At 44.5% G+C, this 25,703-nt stretch overlaps 1 protein-coding gene across 3 annotated transcripts in view; it reads left to right on the forward strand.

Annotated features, from left to right (window-relative positions):
* Positions 1-12,408: 12,408 nt before the first annotated feature.
* MST1R (macrophage stimulating 1 receptor) overlaps positions 12,409-25,703 on the forward strand; it is an 87,278-nt gene continuing 73,983 nt past the window's right edge. For 2 of the 3 annotated variants that reach the window (XR_008317792.1, XM_053303152.1), the window contains exons 1-2: positions 12,409-12,666; positions 17,465-18,769. Coding sequence is in view for 2 of the 3 variants with exons in the window: in XM_053303152.1 (XP_053159127.1) it covers positions 17,564-18,769 (1,206 nt within the window). In the remaining variant the exon portion in view is untranslated. The remainder of the gene's footprint in view (positions 12,667-17,464; positions 18,770-25,703) is intronic. The other variant, XM_053303153.1, reaches the window with a different exon arrangement.

Genomic DNA, 25,703 nt, shown 5'->3' on the forward strand with positions numbered 1-25,703 from the left:
GTTTTCTCATGTGCGCTCCCTGTAGTGCTTGCTTCAGTTTCAGGCAAAATCGCACAACTGTATCCTAGGAGACATAAGAAAGGTTATTCAGTTCTTCTCCTCCCTCTTCTTGTTCATTTTGGAGATGTTAAGAAAAAGTGGGAATCCTCTGTTAAGTACAGGGCCACAGTTAGTCTTATTTAAAGCAGCCTGCTCTTCTTCATAACAGGAGAAAAGAGAGAGAGTCCAACACAAGAGGCAGCTGAGAACTCCAAACTAATTGAGAAAATCCCCTAGATGGTCTGAAGTATTGGGACAGTTGTTTTCCCAGTTGTGGACTCTTTCCATACCATCAAATGTAGTGAAAGCCCCTTCCCTTCAGAACAGGAAAAAGGAGCTGCAGTAAGGAAAGTCCTTGAGGAGGAAACACATATCATCCCCACCTTCTTTCACCATATACCCAAGAATTTTTTAAAAATACACCGAATATTTATATACGTGTGTAGGAGGGGTGGCAAAACTGATTTTTGCAAGGGCAGCCAAAAAAATACCAACACCACTTGTGCTGGCTCTCTTGTAAATTATTGGCTCAAGAGCATCAAGGGTGATGTCCTAGCAGTTGACTTTGTCATCAGAATTATGTACCTCTGTGAACAGTGGGCCATAAAAAGGACTCCAGCCCTTCTTACCACAAGGACACAAAGACCTAGATGAAATGGGGAAAGAGACCTCCTGGCCATCTACAGTGGAACCTCCATCTTCTAGGAGAGGATAAAGCTATTTCATACACCTCACTCATTGCTTCTTCTGGCAAGCTAGAGCCATAAAATGAGGATTATTGGAGGAGGGAAGGGGTGCTTTGATAAGAAGTCCTCTTTTTGCACAAATCCTTCCCATGCCTGGATATGTAAGGGTGGGGGTCTATGCATCTTAGCATTACTTCTAGACTGCTGAAACACTTTTTATGTAAATCTGTCTGCCACACAATTCCCTGTTACCATGAGGGAAATGAACTGGCAAGTTATTTCATGCAATGCACTTGAATAACCAAAAACATGTTGGCAAGGGGTAAGATGGTGGAGTGGGGAGGCCAGAAACCCACTAATCTGGATTACTGCAGTAGGGGAGGTGACACTCCAGTCAAATTCTGCCTGCCTGGGAAAAAATATCTGATTGGTGGATAAAGTCAGAGAAATGCTGGTTAAAGAAAAGAGAAAATGGAGAAGAAAAGGGAATAATTCCTAACTGAACTCTAGAGTAGAATCCACCTAAAGCAAGTGGGATTTGGAAACTGAAATAACCAATGGGCAGAAGGAGCAATCAATCATCGATTTGTCTACTAAGAGAGGGCACAACCCACACATACCACTGAAGGGGAGGCTAAAATGTCATGGATTATTTCTAGTTAGATGACTTCTGACACACCGGTATTTAGATTAGCCTTAAACTATATCTGAAATAGTAGTGTGCAAAGCGCCAGTCAAGTGTGTACACTGATACTGCCTTTGTATTCCTAGGCTATTGTATAGACAATTTAAAAATATATGAAAGGAACACGCTAGTTTCTATGAACACGCTAGTTTCTATGAACACGCTAGTTTATTAATATAGTTTCTAATATTTATATAGACTATAAATTTAAACAAAACATAAGTCATCAAAATAGAACTAATTTTAAAGGGCTTTAGAAGAAAAATAATCACAAGGAGTGTTAGTAACCATTGAAACAGAACTCTGGTAAGGTGTTAGAAAAGCAACTAAGTATGCATTTGGGTCTACCCCCTTTTAATCCTAAAAAAATTATAATTTTATAAATTTATAATGACTATACAGAAATCATACCAAGAGAAGTATATCAGTCTTTAAATCTATATTCTATTTTCCAAAGAGCTGGAAACATGATTTTTATGGAAAGATAACTGGAGTACCTCTGGGTGAGTGGGAGGTATTGGCAGACTCGGGATGAAAACCCCCAGAACTGTTATGTAAGTCATGGGACAAAATGTTCATGGGCTCTGAGTACAGTTAACAGACAAGCAGATGGTCAGCGCTACTGGAACTCAGTGATCATGGGGGGGAAAGAACTTGGAAGGCTTGAACAAAAGGAATGAGAAATCTTTCAGCTTGAAGAATACTCCCTCAAGATAATTACAACCCCTTCTGCTTCTAAGGGGGAAAGGCACCTATAACTTTCATCATGTTCAGGCACAGACTTAGATACTACATGCACACCAAGGATATACTGCAACATTTTACAGATCCAGAGGTATAGCAATGGGGATGCAGGTACGTGTTCACCCCTGTCTCTGGCAGGCGTCTGCTGTGTGCATGCGCCTGTGAAGTCTCTCACAAAGGGGTATGACTAGAGCCCTGGCGGGCCCATACAAGCTCTCCAGAGCTCATTTCCCAGCCATGTTTGTTGCTGAGTTCACATTGTTTCCTACCTTGCAGAGAGAACAAACAAAATGTGTACCCAGCAGCAACAAACACAACTGAAAAATGAGTACAGGCTGGAGTTCGTGGGGAGGGCCATGTCAGGTGGCTTGCAGGAGCTGAGCGGCCCAGGTTGCTTGAACCCATCCACCCTATTATCGCTCCACCCCTCTACAGATGCATAATTGTCCTCTTAATAGAAAACTCACTTTTTTGCTGCTTCTTTTTGGCTCAATTGTTACTGTAACTCATACAACTGAGTTAAAAGTAACAACGGACCCCTTTTGTGTGGGTATAAATTCCTTCTCTTCCTTGTGTTTGAGGAACATGAAACACTATATTATCCTAAAAATATCTAGTTCATGAAAACCTTCTGAAAAAATAAGGCTGTTCACATGAGCAGATCTACCTGGGGCTGCTCCTGGTGCTGCCCCACTGGGTAGCCTGGGTTTTTGCCCCAGGCTATTATCCAGGTAAAAGGGTGCAATCACATTTTTTGGTTTGTTTAATTTAGTTAATTTTATTACTTTTATTGTATCTTATGTCTATCTTATTGTTGTGAGTCGTCCCAAGCAGTAGGGCACTGGAGGGGTGGAGTATACATATTTTAAATAAAATTAAAACACACAGCTAGAGCACCCAGCTTGTGGGGAAATCCCCCAATGCACCCTTCTCCTCATGCAGGGCATTGAGAGATTCCTGGAGGCCAGGCTGCATTTCCCCGACCTCCACATGGCGGGTTGTGTGGGTGTGCAAGCCGTGGGGCCAAAACCAGCAACAGGCTCATGGGGGGGAGGTAAGATCAAGTCTGCCTTCCCCTGCAACACCCTGACCATCCCACTCACAGTTTGTGAGAACAACCTTAATGAGTTTCAGGTGCAAAGGTTATAGGTAAGCCATCAATTCTAGGCCTAAGCTGACTTAAATGACTGAAGGAAAGAAGGGGTGATTTTATTCTTCATATCCATGAAAGAGATATACAGAGTGGATGTATCATTAGAGATACTTATTAGCAAAAAAAAAAAATCTTGCAAGAGTTCTTCAAGAAAAGAAGCCACACAAGAAACTAGAAATAATGTTCTGCGGATGAATACCAAGGATGATTAAATCATGGTTTGGGTTTTGCTGCTTTCATTCAATCCATCCAATTCTGTGTAAAAAGAGCACCTGATGCCTTTTGTGAGCCTAGATAATGGTTGTCAGATTCAACAATTCTCACATTGGCTTATTTCTATTAAATATTAACACAAATAACATTTTGCTAAGGTATACCTCTCTAAGAAAAATGTAGGGCAAGATTGGGAAAGTCTTTCTAGGCAAATTGATAATGAAAACATTAATCATTTGGGACAGAATTCCTAGTATCTCTATGTTAGGATGATGGGAATTGTCAGGGTTTGTTTGTTTGTTTGTTAGTATACCTACCCCACTCCTCCCAAGTCTGTAAGGTTTAGCTTTCTTTTATTTTTATTTAGTACAATACAGAGCATTAAGATTATGCAGAAAGGTGACAGAGGTAGAGGGATAATTAAAAGTTACTTAAAAGAACGAATGTATTTCAGAGGTACAGTGGAAATAAGCAGAAGAACAAAGCAAAACAATTAAAAGGCACAGGGGAAAGGGTGGCATTTAATTTGTTAATATGCTGTCATTTGATTGTAATTACCTGTCTTTTAGTGTTAACCATCTGCTCATAAATGCAATCATGTTGCATTAATGTTATATATTTAGATACCTAGTGCCACAGAGATTTATACAGAAAAGTGCTAAAATCTCCTGTTTGAAACTTCTAGGTTTTTTTTCTTTCACTACTCTGCCACTTAAATCAGGAGTTCTGGGTAGACATAGATGGAATTGCAGACAGGGCACCTCCAGTGACTGTTGCTGGTGTCTATCTTATTTTTCTTTTTAGATTGTGAGCCCTTTGGGAACAGGGATCCATCTTGTTTATTTATTATTTCTCTGTGTAAACTGCCCTGAGCCATTTTTGGAAGGGCAGTATAGAAATCGAATGAATGAAGGAAGAAAAAGCAGGGCTTTTTGAGTGAAGGAAGGAAAAGCAGGGTTATTTTTCAGGAACACTCACATTTCTGGCCAACCTACTTGTTCTACACACTATCTATTGTTGTTGTTATTATTTTTACATTTATATCCCGCTCTTCCTCCAAGGAGCCCAGAGCAGTGCACTACATACTTGAATTTCTCTTTCACAACAACCCTGTGAAGTAGGTTAGGCTGAGAGAGAAGTGACTGGCACAGAGTCACCCAGCTAGTTTCATGGCTGAATGGGGATTTGAACTCTGATCTCCCCGGTCCTAGTCCAGCACTCTAACCACTACACCATGCTGGTATACAGAAGATCTACGGGGGCTGAAACGGCAAGGTAGGCAACTGGAGCGCAAGTGGAGGAAGACTCGACTCGAATCTGATAGACTGCGACATAGAGCATATCTAAAGATCTATGCTCAGGCAATACGTGCGGAAAAGAGGCAGATCTTTTCTGCCCATATTGCCTCTGTGAATTCATGTCCAGCGGAGTTGTTCAGGGTTGTGAGGGGGTTAGTATCTGCCCTGCTTCCCTTGAACCACAATTTGGAGTCATCAGTTACCCGCTGTGATGTGTTTAAAGAGTTTTTTGCAGATATAATCTCTCAGATTCGGGCTGCCCTAGATGGAGACTCCACAATTAATTTGATGTCTGAGCTGGAGGTGTCCAGCAACTCCTCTTATGTGATTCGACTGGATCGGTTTCAGTTTGTCACTCCTGAGGATGTGGACAAGCTGCTTGGATCAGTGAGGCCTACCACTTGTTCTCTTGACCCTTGTCCAACATGGCTTGTTCGATCTAGCAGGGAGGCTGTTGTAAACAGCCTGGTGGAAATCATAAATGCTTCTCTGAGGGAGGACAGGATGCCTCCTTGTCTTAAGGAGGCAATCATTAGACCTCTTCTAAATAAGCCTGCATTAGATCCCTCAGAGTTGAGCAATTATAGGCCTGTTTCCAACCTCCCATGGTTGGGCAAGGTAATTGAGAGGGTGGTGGCCTCTCAGCTCCAGGCAGTCTTGGAGGAAACTGATTATCTATTCTAGACCCATTTCAAACTGGTTTTCGGGCGGGCTATGGGGTGGAGACTGCCTTGGTCAGCTTGATGGATGATCTCCAATTGGCAGTTGACAGAGGAAGTGTGACTCTGTTGGTCCTTTTGGATCTCTCAGTGGCTTTCGATACTATCGACCATAGTATCCTTCTGGAACGTCTGAGGATGTTGGGGGTGGGAGGCACTGTTTTACAATGGTTCCGCTCCTACCTCTCGGATAGATTCCAGATGGTGTTGATTGGAGACTGTTGCTCTTCAAAATCTGAGCTTAAGTATAGTGTCCCTCAAGGCTCTGTACTCTCTCCAATGCTTTTTAACATCTACATGAAACTGCTGGGAGGGATCATCAGGGGATTTGGAGCTGGGTGTTACCAGTATGCTGATGACACCCAGATCTGCTTCTCCATGTCAACTTCTTCAGGAGCTGGCATATCCTCCCTAAATGCCTGTCTGGAAGCAGTAATGGGCTGGATGAGGGAGAATAAACTGCAGCTGAATCCAGATAAGACAGAGTTACTTATTGTGCGGGGTCAGAACTCTAGAGACAATTTTGACCTGCCTGTTCTAGATGGGGTCACACTTCCCCAAAAGGAACTGGTTTGCAGTCTGGGAGTACTTCTAGATGCACACCTCTCCCTGGTTTCTCAGGCTGAGGCAATGGCCATGGGTGCTTTCTATCAGCTTTGGCTGATATTCCAGCTGCGCCCGTTTTTTGAAATCAGTGACCTCAAAACTGTGGTACATCTGCTGGTAACCTCCAGACTGGACTTCTGTAATGCGCTCTATGTGGGTCTGCCTTTGTACATAGTCCAGAAACTTCAGTTGGTACAGAACCCGGCAGCCAGGTTGGTCTCTGGGTCATCTCGGAGAGACCATGTTACTCCTTTACTGATGGAGTTACACTGGCTGCCAATAGGTTTCCGGACAAAATACAAAGAGCTAGTTTTAACTTACAAAGCCCTAAACGGCTTAGGCCCTGGGTACCTAAGAGAACGTCTTCTTCGTTATGAGCCCCACCGCCCATTGAGGTCATCTGAGGAGGTCTGTCTCCAGTCACCGCCAACTCGTTTGGTGGCTACACAGAGACGGGCCTTCTCGGTCGCTACCCTGAGATTGTGGAATGTGCTCCCTGCTGAGATACGATCCTTCCCATCTCTGGCAATTTTCAAAAAACACCTGATAACCCTTCTTTTCACCCAAGCTTTCTCAGCTTCCTAAATTGTGGGGGTTTTAATTTCTAGTTTATTTTAAAATTCAAAACCCGATTTTGGAGTTTTTAATCACTGTAATTGTTTAATTGTTGTTTTAAAATGTTTTAAAATTGTTAATTGTTATATTGTTTTTTAATTTGTTTTAGCTCTTTACTGTTTTAGTGGTGTGTTTTAATTATAAACCACCCTGAGCCATTTTGTAAGGGCAGTATACAAATCAATCAATCAATCAATCAATCAATCAAATAAATAAATAAAATATATGCACGCCAAAGGCCAAATTCCTATGTTGGAAGTAGTTTTGTGGTACAGGTGACCCTTGTTATCCAAAGTTTCAGCACTTGCAGTTTCCTGTATCGTGTTGTCAATCCCTGCAGCCTCCTTGCAGTGTCAGCATGCATATGACTGGCACGCACAGCCATGTGTATGCCAGTGCCACATGGAGGCTGCAAGGAACAGCACTGCAGCCCCGACTGGCCGGTTGGAGACTGGGCAGCATACCTGGAAAAGCGATGGGGTGGGGAGGAGCAGGTAAGGAGCTCCTTACCAGCTCCTTAAGGGAATCACTCCCTGCCCCATTGAGCCAGCTCAAACGCTGGCACCCAAGCTGGTTTGGTGCTTCCCAGAGGAGGCGCTGAACCGACTCATGCACATCCCTAGAATTTATCCAAGAGCAGGCATTTAAATCTTTCTATCTTCCCCAGGGGCACACCAAAGTAATTTGGGCTCCTGGACGGCCCAGCTGCAAGGCTCCCCACCCCGACACGAGCCCCTCCCCCTCCTGGGAGGGGCTGCCCACCAAAACTCCTTTAAAAAAAAAAGTCTTATAGTGGCGGGAGGGGGAGCGGAGCAGTCCCTTTCCCTTCTTCCCCCTCCTCTGGCGGTGGTGGTGGGGGGAACAGGAGAGACATTGGCCCCATCCATTTGGGCCAGCGTCTTTAATCAACTTTGAGGTGCACCTGTGCAGTTTGGAGATCATTGCAAGCCTGTGCAGGTTTGCGACTATCACAACTGCGCAGTCGCGCCTCACAGTTGATTAAAGACACTGGCCTGAATGGATGGGGCCAGCGTCTCTCCTGCTCCCACCCCACCACTGCCGGGGGAGGGGGGAAGGGGAAAGGACTGCTCCGCTCCCCCCACCACAGCCAACCCTGGCCGTGGTGAGACTTTTTTTTAAAAAAAAGCGGAGTTTTGGCAGGGTGGGTACAGGGTGGCTTAGCTGCCGGAGGACCCCGGCCGTTTAGAAGCTCCCCCAGACCTTGCAGGACCAGACCGGGTTCCCAAGGTCCAGGCGTTAGTGCACCTTGGATCTTCCCTCATGTTGAAATCACTTTGCACACCTCATCTGGCCCTGCACTGAAATATGAAATGGTGTGTCCATCTGAAAGCACAATTAGGAAGCAAGGATTTATTGAAACTTGATCTTGAATTATATACTCTATGGTAAAGATAATTTTTGTGCATTTGTAAGGGGTACGTAATTGTGATTAATAATGAAAATAATACATGTTTATAACATTTGAAATTAAACTGATATGACAAGGGTTGTGTAACAAACAATATTAGTACAGATTTTGGGTTATTAACACATAAAATATGGTAATAGAAATGCAACCAGTATTCAGATTCCTCACTGAGAGGATTAGTAACAGAAACCAATATTTTATTTTAATTAAAAAACAAAATTGAACAAAACATCCCTTCTGTTATAATTTGCAGCACAAAAGTGCTGTTAGACAACCATTAACATGGGACCCCCAATAGTCTCCTAATGGGATACAATGGCAACACTAATGGCTACTAGTTGTCTCTCCTTGTCAGGCCCTCTCAGAGGTCCAGGGAGGTCCTGAGACACTTCCAGCTTTTGAGGCTCCCACCTATATCCATAATAAAAATTAAAAACGATGATGCATGGAAACAAAATAAGGCACCAAAAAATTAACACATCTAAATCTGAGGTCCCCTTTTTGCTTGAGGCCTAGGCCAAATGCCGCCACTGCCTCCCCCACCACAATTGGCCCTGTTCCTTGCTATTGTTTTCATGTCTGCTGCTGCTAACATTGAGACGCCAGGTAAACTTCAGCACAAATTCAGTTTTGCTGTAATTCCCATCTAGATGTCTGCAGATCAATGACTACAGATGAAAACCCCCTGCTAACTGGGCAAAAAGGCAGCTGCTAAAGTAGTGACTGTCTTATATGTAGCAGGGGGAGAGGAATGGTCCTTTTGTAGACAGCTTAGCATCTCTCCAGCAGCTGTAGGTGGTGTCTCATGTCCATGTCCATGTCTGTCTGTGTAGATTGTGAGCTCTTAGGGGACAGGGAACCATTTTCTCATACTTTCCCTATGTAACCACCTTAAGAGCATTTTTATTGAAAAGCAGAATAATAATTATAATTTATATTAATTAATAATGGTAGTAGGAAAGGATTTAACAGCCTTTATCCACTACCCTACTTCCATTCAGATTCAGGCAGCTTGCTCCAGGTTGCTGATTCCACATAAGGGTCGCATTCGCACCTAATGTGAAACCAGAGGTTGCTAGAACCACAGTTAATCTTTTAAACCATGAATCGCATTGCAGACATTTGTCTAACTACAGTCTGGCAGTCCATGGAGACCAAACCACACTCTTGCCCTGTCGTAGCTTTCCACCAGGGAACTAGCACTTTCATGAGAGGGTTGGTCTACTGAGGAGGACCATAGGCTCGCTGAGACCTTTGGTCTTCTACTGGACTGCACTCATACCAAAGGGCACTCTCTCTGTTTAGTGATAGAACTTTTGCAATGCTACCTCCTCCATACCAGGGAAGCCTTTCACACACCCAAAGGAGATTTTGACACTCTGTGTCTGTGACTGGAGAAATACCGGGACTGGGTACAGATCTTTAGTCTCATTCAAAATTCCTGGGTTCAGACTGGTGTTGTGCCATATGCAGATCTACTACCATGGGGAATTGCAGGAGAGGGGAGCCCCGATTTCCAGTGAGATCAGGAGAGTGGAGCCACCATTCCAGGCAAAAAGAAAGACAGACATGTTCAAGTGTGTGGACAGGCTGGCAGAGGACACATTTTGACAGCTTCTTTGCAGCAGACACCAAGACAGGGAGAGCTGTTCCCGGGGTACCCACCCCCGTAGCCAGCCTGCATACAGCAACCTGGCTGGGTGAAATCTGCCATCTGGCTCCCATGGCCTAACACTCTTGTGGGAGAGCAGTCTATGGGAGAAGGGGATTGTTGTTGCACATTATTCTGCCCCATATCCCTATCCTCACAAACATTTCTTCTCATAAATTGTCAGACTGAGACAGACCATTGGTCCATCCAGCTTGGTATTGCCTACACAGATCGGTAGCGGCTTCTCTTGCAGGCAGGAGTCTCTCTGGGCTGTATCTTGGAAATGCCAGGGAGGGAACTTGGAACCTTCTGCTCTTCCCAGTGCGACCCCATCCCAGGCTGAGCTCCTCTTCCCTAACATCATTATACAAAAAATAGACCTTAGCCATTCAATAATTCCTGGTTGGGGCTGCCTCTTAAGTGGGTATTGCTGCACTGACATATATTTCCGTCCCAATGCTCAAATGGGGTTGCCTTGCCTGTGTTGCCATCTCAAAAGAAGGTGCTTTTGAACATACATCTCTGTCACTTCATTTTCAGAGAACAAAGCACTTTGGGCCTGCTTGCCATCCTGTCCCATTACTCCCCTGATTGCTAGCGGGGGGAGCATGGAGCAGAGTGGGAGGAGACAGGGGTGTTCTGACATAATGCTGCTGCGGAAAAACCTCAGGTCACAGTAGCAAAACTCACTACAAACTATATGTTCAAACTGTAGTTTGGGGAGGCAAACTGCAGGATGCTTTTGCCATGAAACTGTGGTTGCACATATTCAGACATAATGGAATTCTAACCTCTGCTCCATTTACCTCTGGTTTCACGTGATGTTCAAATGCCCAACAAGGTTGTCAGGGGGTCTTTGCTCCACATGCCAACATTGAGAGAGGTCAAATTGTTGTGCACATGGGACCAGAGATGCACCTAAGTAATTTTGCAGCCTGGACCTAAAGGCCTTTTGGGGACCCCCCACCACTAACCCTGATGACATCTGCTAAGGTCTTGTGAACAGCACAGGACCAGCTCTATTTTTCTGTCGAACTCTTTAGCCAACTCAGCCTGTCATATGAAACTACCACCATGACAAATGAGTGGTCTCAATGCAACCATGAAGAATTTACAGACAATTCTACACTATATCCAGAGAGAGCTGGCTTCTCTTTTTTAAGGCCCTCCTTTGCTATCCCCTGCTAACTTGGCAAAGAGGCACCTTTTAACGTGGTGATTCTCTTTATTTAGCTGGGGGAGAGTAACTGGCCCTGTCCATCCCCAGCACAGTACCTCCAGTGTCTATCTTATGTTGCTTTTTAGATTGTGAGCCCTTTGGAGACAGGGTTCCATCTTATTTATTTGTTATTTCTCTGTGTAAACCACCCTGAGCCATTTTTGGAAGGGCGGTATAGAAATCAAATAAATAAATAAAAATAAATAATAAATATTCCCACTGTGCATGCGCTGAAGGCCCAGACAGATGGGCCCACCAGCTGCTGTGCCCACTGTCACTACAGGGGAGGCTGAGGCCTGCTTGGCTCACTCCCACCCCACCCCCGGCCATGCACGTGGTGACTGTGAAAAGGGCAAGGAGCAGAGTGGCGGCCAGAGCAGCGGCAGGCGTGGGTTGTTGGGAGAAGCTTTGGATGAGGCCCCTCCGCGGCCCAGGGGGTGCCTCCGCCAGGCCCTCCTTCCCTTGCCTTGGAAGGCAGGGGGTGGAGAAGTGAGAGGAGCCTGGCTGTGCCTTACCATCAACCCTGGCCTGCAGCAGCTTTCTCCCTCCCCTCTTCTAGAATCTGAATCTGAACATGTGGGCTGCGGCAGCAGGAGGCCCCCCAGGAGGTGTGTTCTAAATTTTTTTTTTATGGAGGGGCCTCATGGCATTAGGGAGGCCAAACCCCTTCAGGTCCAGGGTGCCTAGGTGTGCCCCAGCCCCTGGGGGCTGCCGTGGTCACTCCACTTTCCTGCTTCTGTTTGTCTTTTTAATGGTTGGGTTTTATGATTTTTACTGTTTAACTGATTTTATGGTTTTAAATGTGATTTTTATGGAGAATTATTGTATTAACTTTTGTAACCACCTTGGGATGTTTTATGAAAAGCGGTATAAAAATTGAACAATAAACAAATAAATACATGTGGCCAAGGTGGCATAGTTCAGTCTCATACTCCCAAGGCAAAGTCTGCTTCGTGTACACCACCACTCTCCATGTGAGCATCGTCATGCCAAATAATCAGTAATTTATTTTTATTCCCGATAACAATTAATAGTAGAAGGGAAACGTGTCTACAAACACAGTCAGGGAGCTGTGCTGGGGAAGTTGAGGCCAGTCGCGGCTTTCCAACACAACAACCCGTTTTTACAGAGAGCTGTTCTTTTCTGGCTTTACGAGATGGCTCACGGTGGCCTCGCCTGCCGATGTAAAGAGCAGAGGGCTCCTCCTGCAAGGGGAAAGTGTCTTCGTTCTGCGTTACAGTTTCCTGTTCCACGGACCGACTGAAACGAGGTCCCAGCCTCCGTCCTTAAGAAGCGCAGCCAAGGCACGGACTAGGGACTCACTGCGGCTTCTGGGGTCACAGAGGGCAACTTTTAGGCACGCGCGTGAGGACAGGAGGTGGCAGCGTTTTCCTTCCTTCTTGCAGTGGGCCCTGCCTTATTCCAATTCCGACACTGGGAATTCCAAAAGGCGGAAACAGACTGCTGCGGAGGCGACCTGGCAGCAGGAGGGAAGGCTCTTGATCCCGCCCGCTGGCTCCTGTCCTGCCCCCGCCGTCTCCTTTTCTGGGAGCCTCCCGTGCAGGTGTGTACTTAGCACTCAGTACAGAGAGCACGCGACGGTGAAGGGGTGAGTCCTTTGGGCGATGGGACGGGTACCGGCGGGCGAGGTCGGGGGTCTTCAGCCTCGCGGTGGGTAACACTGGCGGGAGCGGCAGGCGCCGTTGCCTCTTGCCCGGCTCAAGAAGACCGAGTTTAGAAGTAGCTGCTGGGCTGGTTCCCGGTCTGGAGCTGGGCGTTCCTCAGAACTTTTACCTGGGCTGAGCCTGAGCCAAGTTGCCGTCTGAGTTGGTGCCGCCCGCCAAGGGGGCGAATGGAATTTGGCTTTGTAGCGCGTCGCCTCTTGCGCAGGGCGCACGTGGGAAGGCTTAGCTAGAACACGCACCTGCCTGCCTAGCCACAGTCTGGCTGCCATTTTTGCCGAGTGGGGCATTTTTGCGTTCCAGTATAGGTGGGGCGGGGGCGGGGGCGGGGGCGGGGGCGCGGCGGCAACGGAAGAGAGATTGGTTAGGGCACGCTTGTTGCTCGGTGGTGCCACTGAATTATTTGTCCCAGACCTGGGAGCTGAAATCTGCCCTTGGGGACAGGGCGCGCGCTATACAACTATTACCCACACGGGCGTAGCTATAATTGAACGAAAGGGTTCAAAGAACACGGATCCCAGCTCCTGAGGGCCCTCCAGCTCCCTTCCTCCCTATTTTCTTCATTGTCTCCCTCACTGGGGGGGGGGCGCCCGAGAGAGGGATGAACACGGCCCCCTCTCCCCTAGCTACCCCCCTGATTACCCATGGTTAGCTGCTGCCCATCCCATGTGTGCGTGCCGGTTAAACTTTAATGTCTGCAAATGTTACAGAAAGGCTCGTTCAGTGCCGTCCCGCAGACACGTAAAAACTCTTATCTTCCCCGGAAATTCTCCTGATGAATGTGTTTGCTAATGGCTATCGGTTTTCTGATTTAGTTTTGCTTTATTATCGAACTCTGGTTTTGGTGTGGTGTATGTGTATGTGAGTTATTTTGTGTCAGCAACTTTGAATGGCAGATAGAAAGGCAGGGTAGTATTTTTAGTAAGAGTAAATAAAGCACATATTTGCCAGTGTGTGTTATGCAGGTACATTTGAACGCAGATACACTTGCCAGGGAAATGGGATTTGCTGAGAAGTATATGCTTCTGTGGCAAATGTAGATTTGCTGCTATGTACAAATATGCATAGTGCCTAAATCATTTTTATATCCTTTAACTCCCACCAGATTTTCACTTGTGCACTGCACTGAATCATCCAACTGCTTGGATGATTCAGGATACAAACCTTTGTACACTTTCCTGAGAGTCAGCTCCACTGAACACTGAATGGTACTTATTTATGTGAATAAACTTGCATAGAATCAGGTTATAAAAACCCTAGGATTAGTGAATAATAATATATAGAAAGAGTAGGCAATAATCTCGGTGTTCTCATTTTTACCTTTTGGCTGCAAGCAGGAATATTCATTTGCACAGGTGCACCTCATATGTGCATACTTGTATGTATGCTCTTAGTGAGGCTGTTCTCATGTGCAGCCAAGACTGGGCTAAGGCAGCCAAGCATTAGAGTGTAGCCCGATTTATATTCAGGGTAAACAAAAAATCCACATTTTGCATCCTTTGGGGGGGATAGCTTTGAATTCACAGAAAAGCCTCATAGTAAACCTGCAGTAAAGCTGCTGTCTGGGAAAGCTCCAGGTGTTGTAGCTTTGCCTTGTAAGGAAGATGCTTTAGGCCCAGGCTCATCTTGAAGATGAGAAAAGATAACACTGAAAGCAACAGGAGATAGGCATAGAATGGGCAGATCATGGCAAAGATGCAATTGTATATAAATGTCTAAAGGCATTTATGCACTATGTAGTACTATATGTATTTTAAGTACTATATGTATTTGGTATGTATTTAAGTACTGTTTACTCCCAAAATGCTTGCTGATTTTCCTCTCTTACATGCAAATGCTTACATGTAAGTGTACCTTTATTTATTTTATTATTTATTTATTCGATTTCTCTACCGCCCTTCCAAAAATGGCTATGGGTGGTTTACACAGAGAAATAATAAATAAATAAGATGTATGGAGTCACATATACTCACTCACATATAGGAGAGACAGACTATCTTTATATGTATGCATACATAAATATAGTGGGTTTCTCCTATATGTGAGTGTAGCAGCCAGTGTTCATTGGCATGAAGAGATGGAGTCAAAGGGGCCTGCACAGGACTCTCCAGAGAGTGAGGCAACGGGGGCAATTTGCCCCAAGCCCCCACAAAGCAAGGGCCCCCCTGCCTTAGCTTCGGTGGGTCCCATTAACCTCTGCCCTAGCCCTATCACATTATTCAAAAACATGCTTTGTACATTGTTCAAAGTTTTCATTTTATAAAATAAAGTGGGAATGTGGTTTATTAGAGTGTAAAATGACACTGAATTGCAAAATGTAGACCCCAGCCGGACCATGATAAAATAAATATTATACGGTCGTGAGTTTGGGGGATTGATCTGGATCACCACCTGAGTTCTTCCCACTCAGAGATTCTACTGAGGCTGCACAACTTCGGTCCTTCAGCTGTTTTTGGATGACAACTCCCATCATACCCGGCCACAGTGGGCAGTAGTCAGGGACTGTGGGAGTTGTAGTCCAACATCTTCAGGAGGGATGCAGTTGTGCAGCCCTGTTCAAGATTATTAAGATTTCTCTGAATGGATTTTCTATCAGTAGAGATTGCTTGAGGCATGACTGTTTAAGCCTTGTCCACACCCAGCCATATCTTGCTTAGCAAAGTATCCTTAGCAGTCTGTTGCTATAAGAGCTGATGACTGGGGGAAGAAAGGGTTGTTTGTGAAATAGAATCAGATGCTAATTTGTGGTTTAAGTGATTGTTTAAAGCATTGATGTGCATTAAGGTGGGCAGTCCTCAATCTGACAGGTTTTCCTCTGTGCATCTCCACACTGTCCTCTGTTTTAAGGGGTGTCCAGGTCCAAGCCCAGGACTTCTTGCTGCCCCAGAAAGAACAGTGGACCTTTTTTATTTAACTATTTCTAAATTTACATCTATATATATTTAAATCAACATATGTAAATGTTATATAAATTTGTATCCTCTTTTGCCCTCCTTTGCTGATGAGGAATGCACTCTTTTTTGACAATGTGTAAGTGGCCACCCTAATGTGCATACAGTCTGGTAAAGAACAGCTTAAAATAGTTATTTTTGCTCCTTTGGTCAATTGTAACCAGTATGTAAAATGTTTCCTTGGAAAGGATAGTGCCTACATATTTTGTAAACCACCCAGAGAACTTGTGTTTTGGGTGGTATAGAAATGTATTAAATACATACATACATACATTAGCTAGGCCTGTACCCCAGATGTAAGACAGTCTAAACCAGGGATTCTCAACGTTGGGTCCCCAGATGTTATTGGACTTCAACTCCCATGATCCCCAACCAAAGGTCACTGGGGCTAGGGATTATGGGAGTTGAAGTCCAATAACATCTGGGGACCCAACGTTGAGAATCCCTGGTTTAAACCATTCATGGTAGGATAAAATGTTTAAGCCTTGTCCACACCCGAGAACAAATGAGCTTTCTCACAAACTGTTGATGTCATCTTGTATTAGTAATCTGTTAGTGAGATAAACTCTTTCTGCCTAGCCTTCCTTGCCATGGGAATGAGCAGGGAAAGCTCGGGGCAAATGGGCAAGCAGAAGCTGCATGTGATAATTCTCACCTGTGGACCATCCATGCAAGAATTCTCACGAATGAGGCCCTGGTTTTGGACACACATGCTTAAGTCCTTTTAGAGAGTGCCCTATATCACACCAGCCCCAGCCCTCATAAGTCCTCTGGACGGCTCAAGATTGGCAGTTCACAAAAAACCTTGACACTGGCAAGGCTATGGATGTTTTAGTTGCTGTAGAAATGTTGCCTAGGAAAGACCAAGGAGAAGGGTATTATGATAAACGTCTTTATTTCTTTATTTAATTTAACAATTTTTTATTTAACATATTTAAAGCCTATTGAGCTGGAGATAAATTTATAGATGATCACTCTGGACTACTCTCTCAGTTTGCTGGGTGAGGTAATCCTAAAGTGGTCTATCCAGTTTCTGTCTTTTTGCATACTCAAACTAGAGGTGTGTGGGAGATAAAGGTGATCTCAAATCTTCAAAAACTTTTGGCTGCAGTTTTTTTTCTGGTCAGAACATAAGCCAAGCTGCTCAACCTGAAGTCCTTTTTTCTTTTTTAAAAAGAGCCATGAGGCATGTCTTGTAGCCTCGTCCTGCATATGGCCTAAATTACCCACATTTTACGTGTCATCCAGCATATTCATTGCTCCCAGTGGTAGGCTAAAAAGCCTGTTGAAAGGAGCCTGAACAGTTAATTAATTACTCAAACCAAACCCTGCTTCCTTCATCCAAATATATGTAAGAAACCTGCACATTTTTTGTTCTAATCCTTTGCTAGGATAGCCATAATGCAACTTTATCCATGATGGTGTTTCTTTGTTTGGACTGTGTAGGGATGCTGTTACTGCCAATGTGTTCATGACAACATCTGTACACAACTAATTATACACCACACCTGCCATATAGGCAATAGTGAGTTCTGCATGAATTGTGTGCAATTCTTGTCCATCCTGCAAGTTTGAAATCTTGGGGGGTGGGGGCGCGGTCGGTAGAAAAGCTTTTGGAGTGGGTTACTTTACATGAGCAGATCTGATCCCCTTTATTGCCTAATTGGAGGTGGCTAAAATGTCTTTCTCTCCTGCTCAGTAACATTAAAATGCAAGTGTCCTCTTTCTATTGCTGTTATATGACTCATTGATGTTCTTCCTCCCCTTTTTTCAGTTGTAATGCAACAGTAGAACTTCTACATGTCTACACAGAACTGAAGACTGAGGTAGTCTCTGATACCTGGGACTCTCCATTGTTGTTACCTTCCCTAGTATGGGTATATCACTTCTGTTTTGCCTCACACTAGGGTTATTGCCTGTAAGAAACTTTGGGAAGAGTTGGCAATGCCCGCATATTCCCTTTAATTTGACAAGAGACTACACAGTAAAATATAACCTCCCTGCATTCCCGGCTGAGAGTGACATCCAGAACATTGTTGCCTATGAGCCTGCTGATGTTCTATTTGTTGCAGTTAGGAACAAGATCTACATGTTGAACTCAAAGCTGGCAATTCTGTCTACCATAGTGACTGGTCCTTGGGGTAGTCCTGAGTGTGAAATCTGTGCCAAGTGCCAAGTGAAAGGACCAATGGATTATGAAGACACAGATAACAAAGTTTTGGTGATGGATCCTTCTGAAGATTGGCTTTACAGTTGTGGAGCTTCTCAGCATGGAATCTGTTTCAAGCATGAGATTGAGACACGGGGTCCTGTTCCTTTTATTACAAACTTAACAGAATGCTTGTATTCAGCTCAGTCCAACAGGCCTTCAGAGTGTCCAGATTGTGTGGCCAGTCCCTTGGGCACTAGAACAGTAGTTGTGGATATAGCTCGTTCTTTGTTCTTCTACATTGCATCTACCATTAACAGAACCATAAGTGAGATATATAGCCCCAAATCTGTGTCGATACGGAGACTGAAGAGTTCCTTGAATGGGTTTGACAATTTTTTCCAGTCCTTAACTGTGCTGCCTGAGTATCAAGACACATACCCCATTGACTATGTGTATTCCTTTAATGACCAGCACTTTGTATATTTCCTGACAGTCCAAAGAGAAAATCCCAGCTCCAAATTGTACCACACTAGGATAGTGCGGCTCAGCACTGATGAGAGGGAAGTTCGCATGTACAGAGAGCTGAACCTGGACTGTCGCTTTGAATCCAAGCGAAAGAGGAGTCTTGGAGTCTCGACGAATGTGGTTTTTAATGTCCTGCAGGCAGCTCATGCTACCAAGCCTGGCTCAAAGCTGGCCCAAGAGATTGATGCAAATGAAACAGAACTGGTTCTCTTTGGTGTGTTTGCTGAAAGCCAGGTGGAGAGCAGGGAGCCACGGAATTACTCGGCAGTTTGTGCTTTCCCTGTGCGCAAGATCAACCAGGCTATAGAAGAAGGGATGGATAAATGCTGCAGTTCAACTAACCATGATAAGATGCTTCGAGGACTGCAGTTTTATCAAGCTACTGAGTACTGCCCACACAATGTGAGTCCCCAGCAAGCATTGCCTTATGACCAGGGGTGTGGCTGTGTGCAGCTTCAGAGGTATCACTTAGGACTGGTTGAGGTGGTAATTATTAACCACTTACAGTGGCTGACATCCTGATTAACAAGGTGTACTTTGAAGCCCCTGCAGACACAGAGCACTAGTCCCTGCACAACTCCCCAGGTCCACTAGCATGCGTGCTGTGGCAGAAGAGGGGCTAAGAGTCCAGAGGGTTGGTTCCCTGGGCTCTGGAGCTGCTCTGTAAGATGGGAAACAAGTTAGTGACCCTCAGCTCTGTGTTTCTGAGCTTACAGAGCAGCTCCAAAGCGTGGAGAGCACTCTGAACTCTTGGCCCTCTTCTGCAACAGCACGCAGGCTAGTGGACCTGGGGAGCAGCACGGGGGCTAACACTGCCTGCCTGCAAGGGCTCAAAGCACATGCACTATATTAGTCAGGAAGTGAGCGGCTGTGGTTTAACATATGAAATGTTAAACATATACATCGCAATAAGTATATTGTCCTAAGTATAAATCCCACATGTTAGCCGCTAGACTGCACTAGGCAGCTGAGGCAAACTAAGGATGCTAAGGGCACCTTAGTCCACTGCAGCCCATCATTTATTTATTTATTTATTTATTTATTTATTTTCCATTTATATCCCGCTCTTCCTCCAAGGAGCCCAGAGCGGTGTACATGGTTATGTTTACCTTCACAACAACCCTGTGAGGTAGGTCCTTTGGCTTTTGAAATGTCAGTCTCTTCTGTTTATCACATATTCAGGTCTTTAGGCCAGAACTACACATTACATGTGACATGGGGATGCTGTTGAGTTCTCTTCCCCTCTTCTATAGCATGTTGGAACCTTGTGCCATGACATCATCATATTGTGCATTCTCTCACCTGCCCAGTGGCAGCCAGTGATACATCATAACAGATAGCGAAATGTATCATGTGATGACATCACAGCATGAAATAAAAGTTGCTATATATTACAGGGGAGTGAAGGAGAACTGGACTCCTTCCATTTACCTTCCCAACATTGGTTGCCATTTACCTTCCCAACAACTACTTTAAAACATGTATGCCCTGAGGGGATGGTAGAAGAAGAGAATCCTAGGCCAAAGAAGCTCATGTCGACTCCTGGTGGTCATCTATGGGTTTTTTTGCTTTTTTAATGTGTTGTAACATTCTTACGTTTTTATATTTCAAATTGTAAACCACTTTGGATGCCTTGACTAAAAGGTGGTATTCAAATTCAAAAGATACATACATACATACTTTTATTTACAGCAGCATCTCGAAGCTGCATGTAAGTGCAACTCTATCCTCCTTGACTTAGGAAAAGCTAACTCAACCTCTGTATGCTTTGTTTATATGAGTCAGTATATCAGATCTCTCTAAAATACTCAGAATGGATTAATAAGAATATTTATTACTAGCTTGACCCACACAGAGCATCTGTACGCTAGTTCTTGAAGTTGGGCGGTGGCAGCTGAGGGGGGAAGAGGAGGCAGAAGGGGAAGATGACATCTCTCTGGGCCCAGCGAGTTGTCATCTTCCCCCTCCACCTGCTCCTCTGCTGAGGGACCGGGAGGGCAAGCAAGCAGGCAGACAAGCAAGCAAGATGGCCCAGCCCCACCCGGAGAGCTGCATGAGTAAGCAGTCTCCATTATGGTCCGTACGGCTCCCTGCCTCCATTGTCCACTCAGCCCCTCCAAGGCAGAGCTAGGAAGGCAAGCAAGCAGGCCGGAGGGGGGGTGTTTGCGAGGTGGCTTGGCCCCACCTGGAGAGGCACACACGTGACTGGCCTCCGTTCTGGCCCACATGGCTTTCCCATCCCTCCTTCCCTCCCTCCTTCACTCCCTCTGTCGTCCACTCAGCCCCTTCTGGGCCAAAGCCTAGCAGGCAGGCGAGCAAACGCAGACTGGGCCCGTGGCCTTGAAGGCGGTGGGGGCAGGTGGGAGGGGGGCGGCCTGTATCCTCCACCGCCCCCAACATGAATACAGCCACAGCAGCTGCAGGCGGTGAGCAACACCACGGAGTTCCTTCAGGGCTCTCCCTCCTTCTCCTGCACGCATGCGCTCCAGGAACCTCCAGAAATCTCACAAGAGGTGACTTCAAACTCTCGCGAGATGTGCCTCATACCACATACCACCTAAGCCTTTTATATATATAGATGCTGGTTTTTCTATAAAATCCTCCAAGCAATATACAGTTCTGCTTTGTTAATCAAATATACAGGTCATTATTTATCTGAATACCAAAGGGGACATTCATATATTTGGGTACATAGAGAATGGGGTGCTGCCCACTCAATAACAAGCTGAGTGAGGGGGCATATTGAATTGTAGACAGCTAGGGTTTTGAGATACATTTTGGAGAATTTTTGTTCTGATGTGTAAGTCTCTCTGTGGGAGGGTTTTTTCCATAATTAATCATAGTGTCCTTATATTCAGCCTTTGAATTCCCTCCACTCTCCAATATCTCAGTTCCTCCCTCCACATCCCGTGCCTTTGAAGTTATTATTAGTATAAATCTCATTATATATTAATTTTATTACCAACTTTTAGCCTACAGTAATATGTGCTAAGTGCTTCTGTTTCTTTAAAAGGAACTGTATGAGTGGCTGTCCATGCTTAGTGAATGCCTGATAAACATTAGTGGCTGACATAATGAGGAAAATTACTCAGAGTTGTCCCGTTGAAATTAAAAAGACAGGTTAGGAAATGCCCAACTTCTTTTAATTTCTATAGGACTACTTTGAGTTATTTTCCTCCTATCAGGTACTTTCTTTCCATTTTTATACAGAGAAGTAAGATTTGGTATATGATTCATCTAATGAATATATAAGTCAGGGGCGAAACTGGTATGCAGTAGTGGTGGCTGGGATCCAGGAGTCCCACACCCATTCTGAGGCATAGGCAGTTGAAAAATCAAGTACTCCTCCTCTGAAATCTTTCTCCTTATCTTTCTGCTTTGATAATCCCTGGTTTGTGAATGTTATTCTGGTCTGGGCTCTTCGGGAACAAAAAAAGCAACACTACCATACTCTGTGACTGATGTTGCTATTCCCCAGATGTTGCTATTCCCCAGAAGAGTGTACTTATAGTACACTCATGGTGTACTTATGGTACATGAAAAAGGCTGATTCCATGCTAGGAATCATTAGGAAGGGGATAGGAATCATTAGGAAGGGGATTGAAAATAAAAATGCTAATATTCTAATGCCCTTATACAAAACTGTGGTGCAGCCACATCTGGAGTACTGCGTACAGCTTTGGTCACCGTATCTTAAGAAGGATATTGTAGAACTGAAAACTGTGCAGAAGAGGGCAACCAAAATGATCAGGGACCTGGAGCACATTCCTTATGAGGCTAGGCTACAGCATCTGGGGCTCTTTACCTTTGAAAAGAGGCAACTAAGAGGAGACATGATCAGAGTGTATAAAATTATGCATGGAGTGGAGAGGTTGGACAGAGAGGATCTTTCTCCCTCTCTCACAACACTAGAACCAGGGGTCACCCCATGAAACGGAAGGTCAAGAAATTTAGAAATTTAGCAAGAGGAAGTACTTTTTCACACAGCACATAATTAATCTATGGAATTCTTTGCCGTGGGATGTGGTGATGGCCACCAGCTTTAAAAGGGGCTTAGACAAATTCATGGTGGACAGGTCTATCAATGGCTACTAGTCTGGTGTCTGTGGGCCACCTCCAGCCTCAGAGGCATGATGCCTCCCTATACCAGTTGCATGGGAGCAACAGCAGGAGAGAGGGCATGCACATACCTCTTGCCTGTGAGCTCCCCAGAGGCATCTGGTGGGCCACTGTGTGAAACAGGATCTGGACTAGATGAGCCTTGTGCGTGATCCAGCAGGGCTGTTCTTATGTTCTTATGAACTCTGAAAACATAGGTAGAAGTAGCAATCCTAATGTGTGTGAGAGCTGGTTCCAATACTACTTTTGAACCCATTTCTTTAGTCATAGGAGTGGTCTGCTTGTGCAAATAGTGCAGTGTGTGAACTAGACATTGGGATGTCAGTCAAATTTCCTTAATCTCTAAAATCTGCCTTGAAAATTGTGAGAAAAGGTGCTGAAATCTAAGAGATCCTGGCTCACATGGTGCAATGCTTATATGGTTTGATCTTCCTCACGAATGACAAAAACAGTCAAAAGTAATACTTGAACTTGCCTAGAGACAAAAGCTGGAGCTTCATATTTTTTCCTTCCTTCCTTCCTTCTGTGTGGGGTATTGTATTCTGCCAGAAGTGTTTTTAAGTTAGAAAGTACGGTAGTTAAAACAATTGAAGAAAGAAAGACACATATGTAATTCACACTCTGCTCATATTAAGGAGAGGGAAAATGAACTATTCAGCCCAGTGAGGGCTGGAATTCGGAATTACATCTATTTAAGATCTTTTTTTTTTTTAAAGTAGCAGGCAAGAGAAACTTAGATATTACTTTTAGTAGTAGAAAACAGCTGGAAAGCATGTGACGGGATTTAGCCAGCTGATCTCAGCTTCCTAACTTTCTGGACTTTTGATCTTTGAGAATGCACTTAATATATGCAACATTTATTATTATTATTTTTGCTTTGAGTAGTGTTAGTAATATTCTGTCCTATTTGTACCTTTGTTAAGATCTAGTACTAATCGCTTTGGTACATCATGTGCTCCCAGGTGACACATAAATGGGGAACAGATTCAAACACTGAGGGGAAAAAAGCACACAATATAGTCCTCTTGGAACAGTATGTATTCAGAATACATTATTACTTGGAGTATATCAGGTCTGAAAATGCTATTTTGCAACCGTTGAGAAAGGGTGCTGAAACTGAGCCCTGATTTGAATGTCTTAATCTCTTAATTAACATGGCAGCCACTGTTTGTACTAAAATATCTGTACAGCACAGAAGAAAAGGTAGAATTTGGAAGAAGAAATCTATCAGTAAATGAAGCAAGCAGAAGAGACATAACATAATCCGGGCCTGGGGGCAGTGGAGAGGAAGGATAGAGCAGATCAGACAAATATTAAAGACAAGGGTGGTTGTATATAAAGAAGATGGGGCAAAGGAATGTAAATGTCACTTAATAACTGGCAGCGCAATCTATAATATGCATGTTTACTCAGAAGCTGGTCTCACTGTATTCTATAGGGCTTATTCCCTACCAAATGGCCAGCATCCTCACTAACTATGCGGCTATGCAGGGGAAGAAGTGTCAATTCTGTGGAGAGCTTCCAGAGCTCACCAGCAGCTGTTGCGCAAGGCAGGAGTGATTTTCACTATTCTCTCTTCCCCCTGAAAATGCCCTGTAACACCCAAAAATAAGTCCCTGAGGGCTGTGCAACCCCCTTGCATATGATAAGCACTGTGGAAGATCTCAACAGTGGGGACGCTTCTTCCCCCTGTGTAGCCACATGGTTTGTGAGGATGTTGGCCAGTGTGTTTAGAACTGCAGCCTAAGATGTATTTCAGGAGGAGCAAATACAAGATTGTGGTATTTCCCCTTCACTTTGCCCTATTCATAACAAATTGCCATGATTTTTGCTGTTTTACCCTCTCTCAAGATGTACAGTTTACATGGTGGCTAGTTGCTCATACCTATTGACATGTTTGGGTTCTTTAGATGCCGCTGGTAATGCAGCCATCTTAACATTTTGATAAACAAAAACTACCTCTCATTGTTAGAAGGAAAGACCATCTTTAATGTTTTCTTTTTCAAACTCTATTGCAGTTGACACATGCCACCAAAATAATCTCAACACAGAAATAAGGGTATCCTTAATTCTCAGCTTTACCAGCAGGGTTGTCCTTAGGGCAGGGCAATCAGGACAACTGTCCAGGGCCTTGCTCTTTGAAGGGGCCCCACACACTTGATGCCATTACAATTAGCTGGAAGGCATACACACACACTCACACTCACACTCACACTGATTTGCCCCAGGCTATTCATTGCTCCAGTTCAAAAGGAGAGAGATTTGCAGCTTAATACTTTGAACCTTAAAAAGACCTTGAGACACATTAAGATGCTGTACAACTAGGACTAAAAGTATGCAGCATTTTCATGTGGAATCTGGGCTGGTTGAGACCTGACTGCTGTACAGGACTCCTCCTATCTCATTGTGTATCATTCTACACAAGCAAAACAAACAACTTGGCAGGATGAATGGATGTCACTGGCTCTGCAAATCTGTGGCCACAGTCTATGAATTATGCAATAAACCTTAGTTAGTCACTCCCTTTTCCTGTTTCTTCTATATCCTTATATGGGTGTCTGGCTGAAAGGAAGAGGTTCAAGGAATGGGGTAAAAGTCCCCAAGGGGTCTATACAGAAAGCAAGCCCTAACATGTACAAAGCCTTTGTATCATATGTAGGTATTTTGAAAACAGGTTATTCCTATATATTCCTTGTTTTCAACAGTGAGCTAGAGATGGCAGAACTCCCCCACACACTCATGTTGGCTTGATTTGGAATAAACCAAGCTGTTTCCAAAAACACAGAAATGGCCTGGCTTATTTTTACAAGCCAATCTGAGTTTGCAACCCCAACCATCCATGAAGCTCCCCCAATTACCTCAAACCCCTCCTCCTTTCCTTTAACTTTCTGGGCCATGGCAGCAGCAATCTGATTGTGAACAGACAGGAGGGAAGGAAGGAGATCTTGCTTCTCTGGCTTGGATTTTAATTTTTAAAAACTCAAGGGCTTGGGATGCTTACTGCTTTGTTATGCTTACCTCTTAGTCTCTTTGAAGCTCTCATTATGAGCTCCTCAAATTTGTTCCTAGGCAGAAGCTTGGTGAGCCACACTGCCATCTCTACAAGCTAACCCTTCACATGTGCAGCATTCACAGTCCACAAACCTCAAGTTTGCATTACTCCTACTGTTTTGTTGCATGGTTGTACCATAGCTGTTTTTTGTTTTTGGTTTTTTAG

The sequence above is a fragment of the Hemicordylus capensis genome, chromosome 2 (assembly GCF_027244095.1).
Source record: "Hemicordylus capensis ecotype Gifberg chromosome 2, rHemCap1.1.pri, whole genome shotgun sequence".
In the NCBI taxonomy this organism is placed as follows: Eukaryota; Metazoa; Chordata; class Lepidosauria; order Squamata; family Cordylidae; genus Hemicordylus; species Hemicordylus capensis.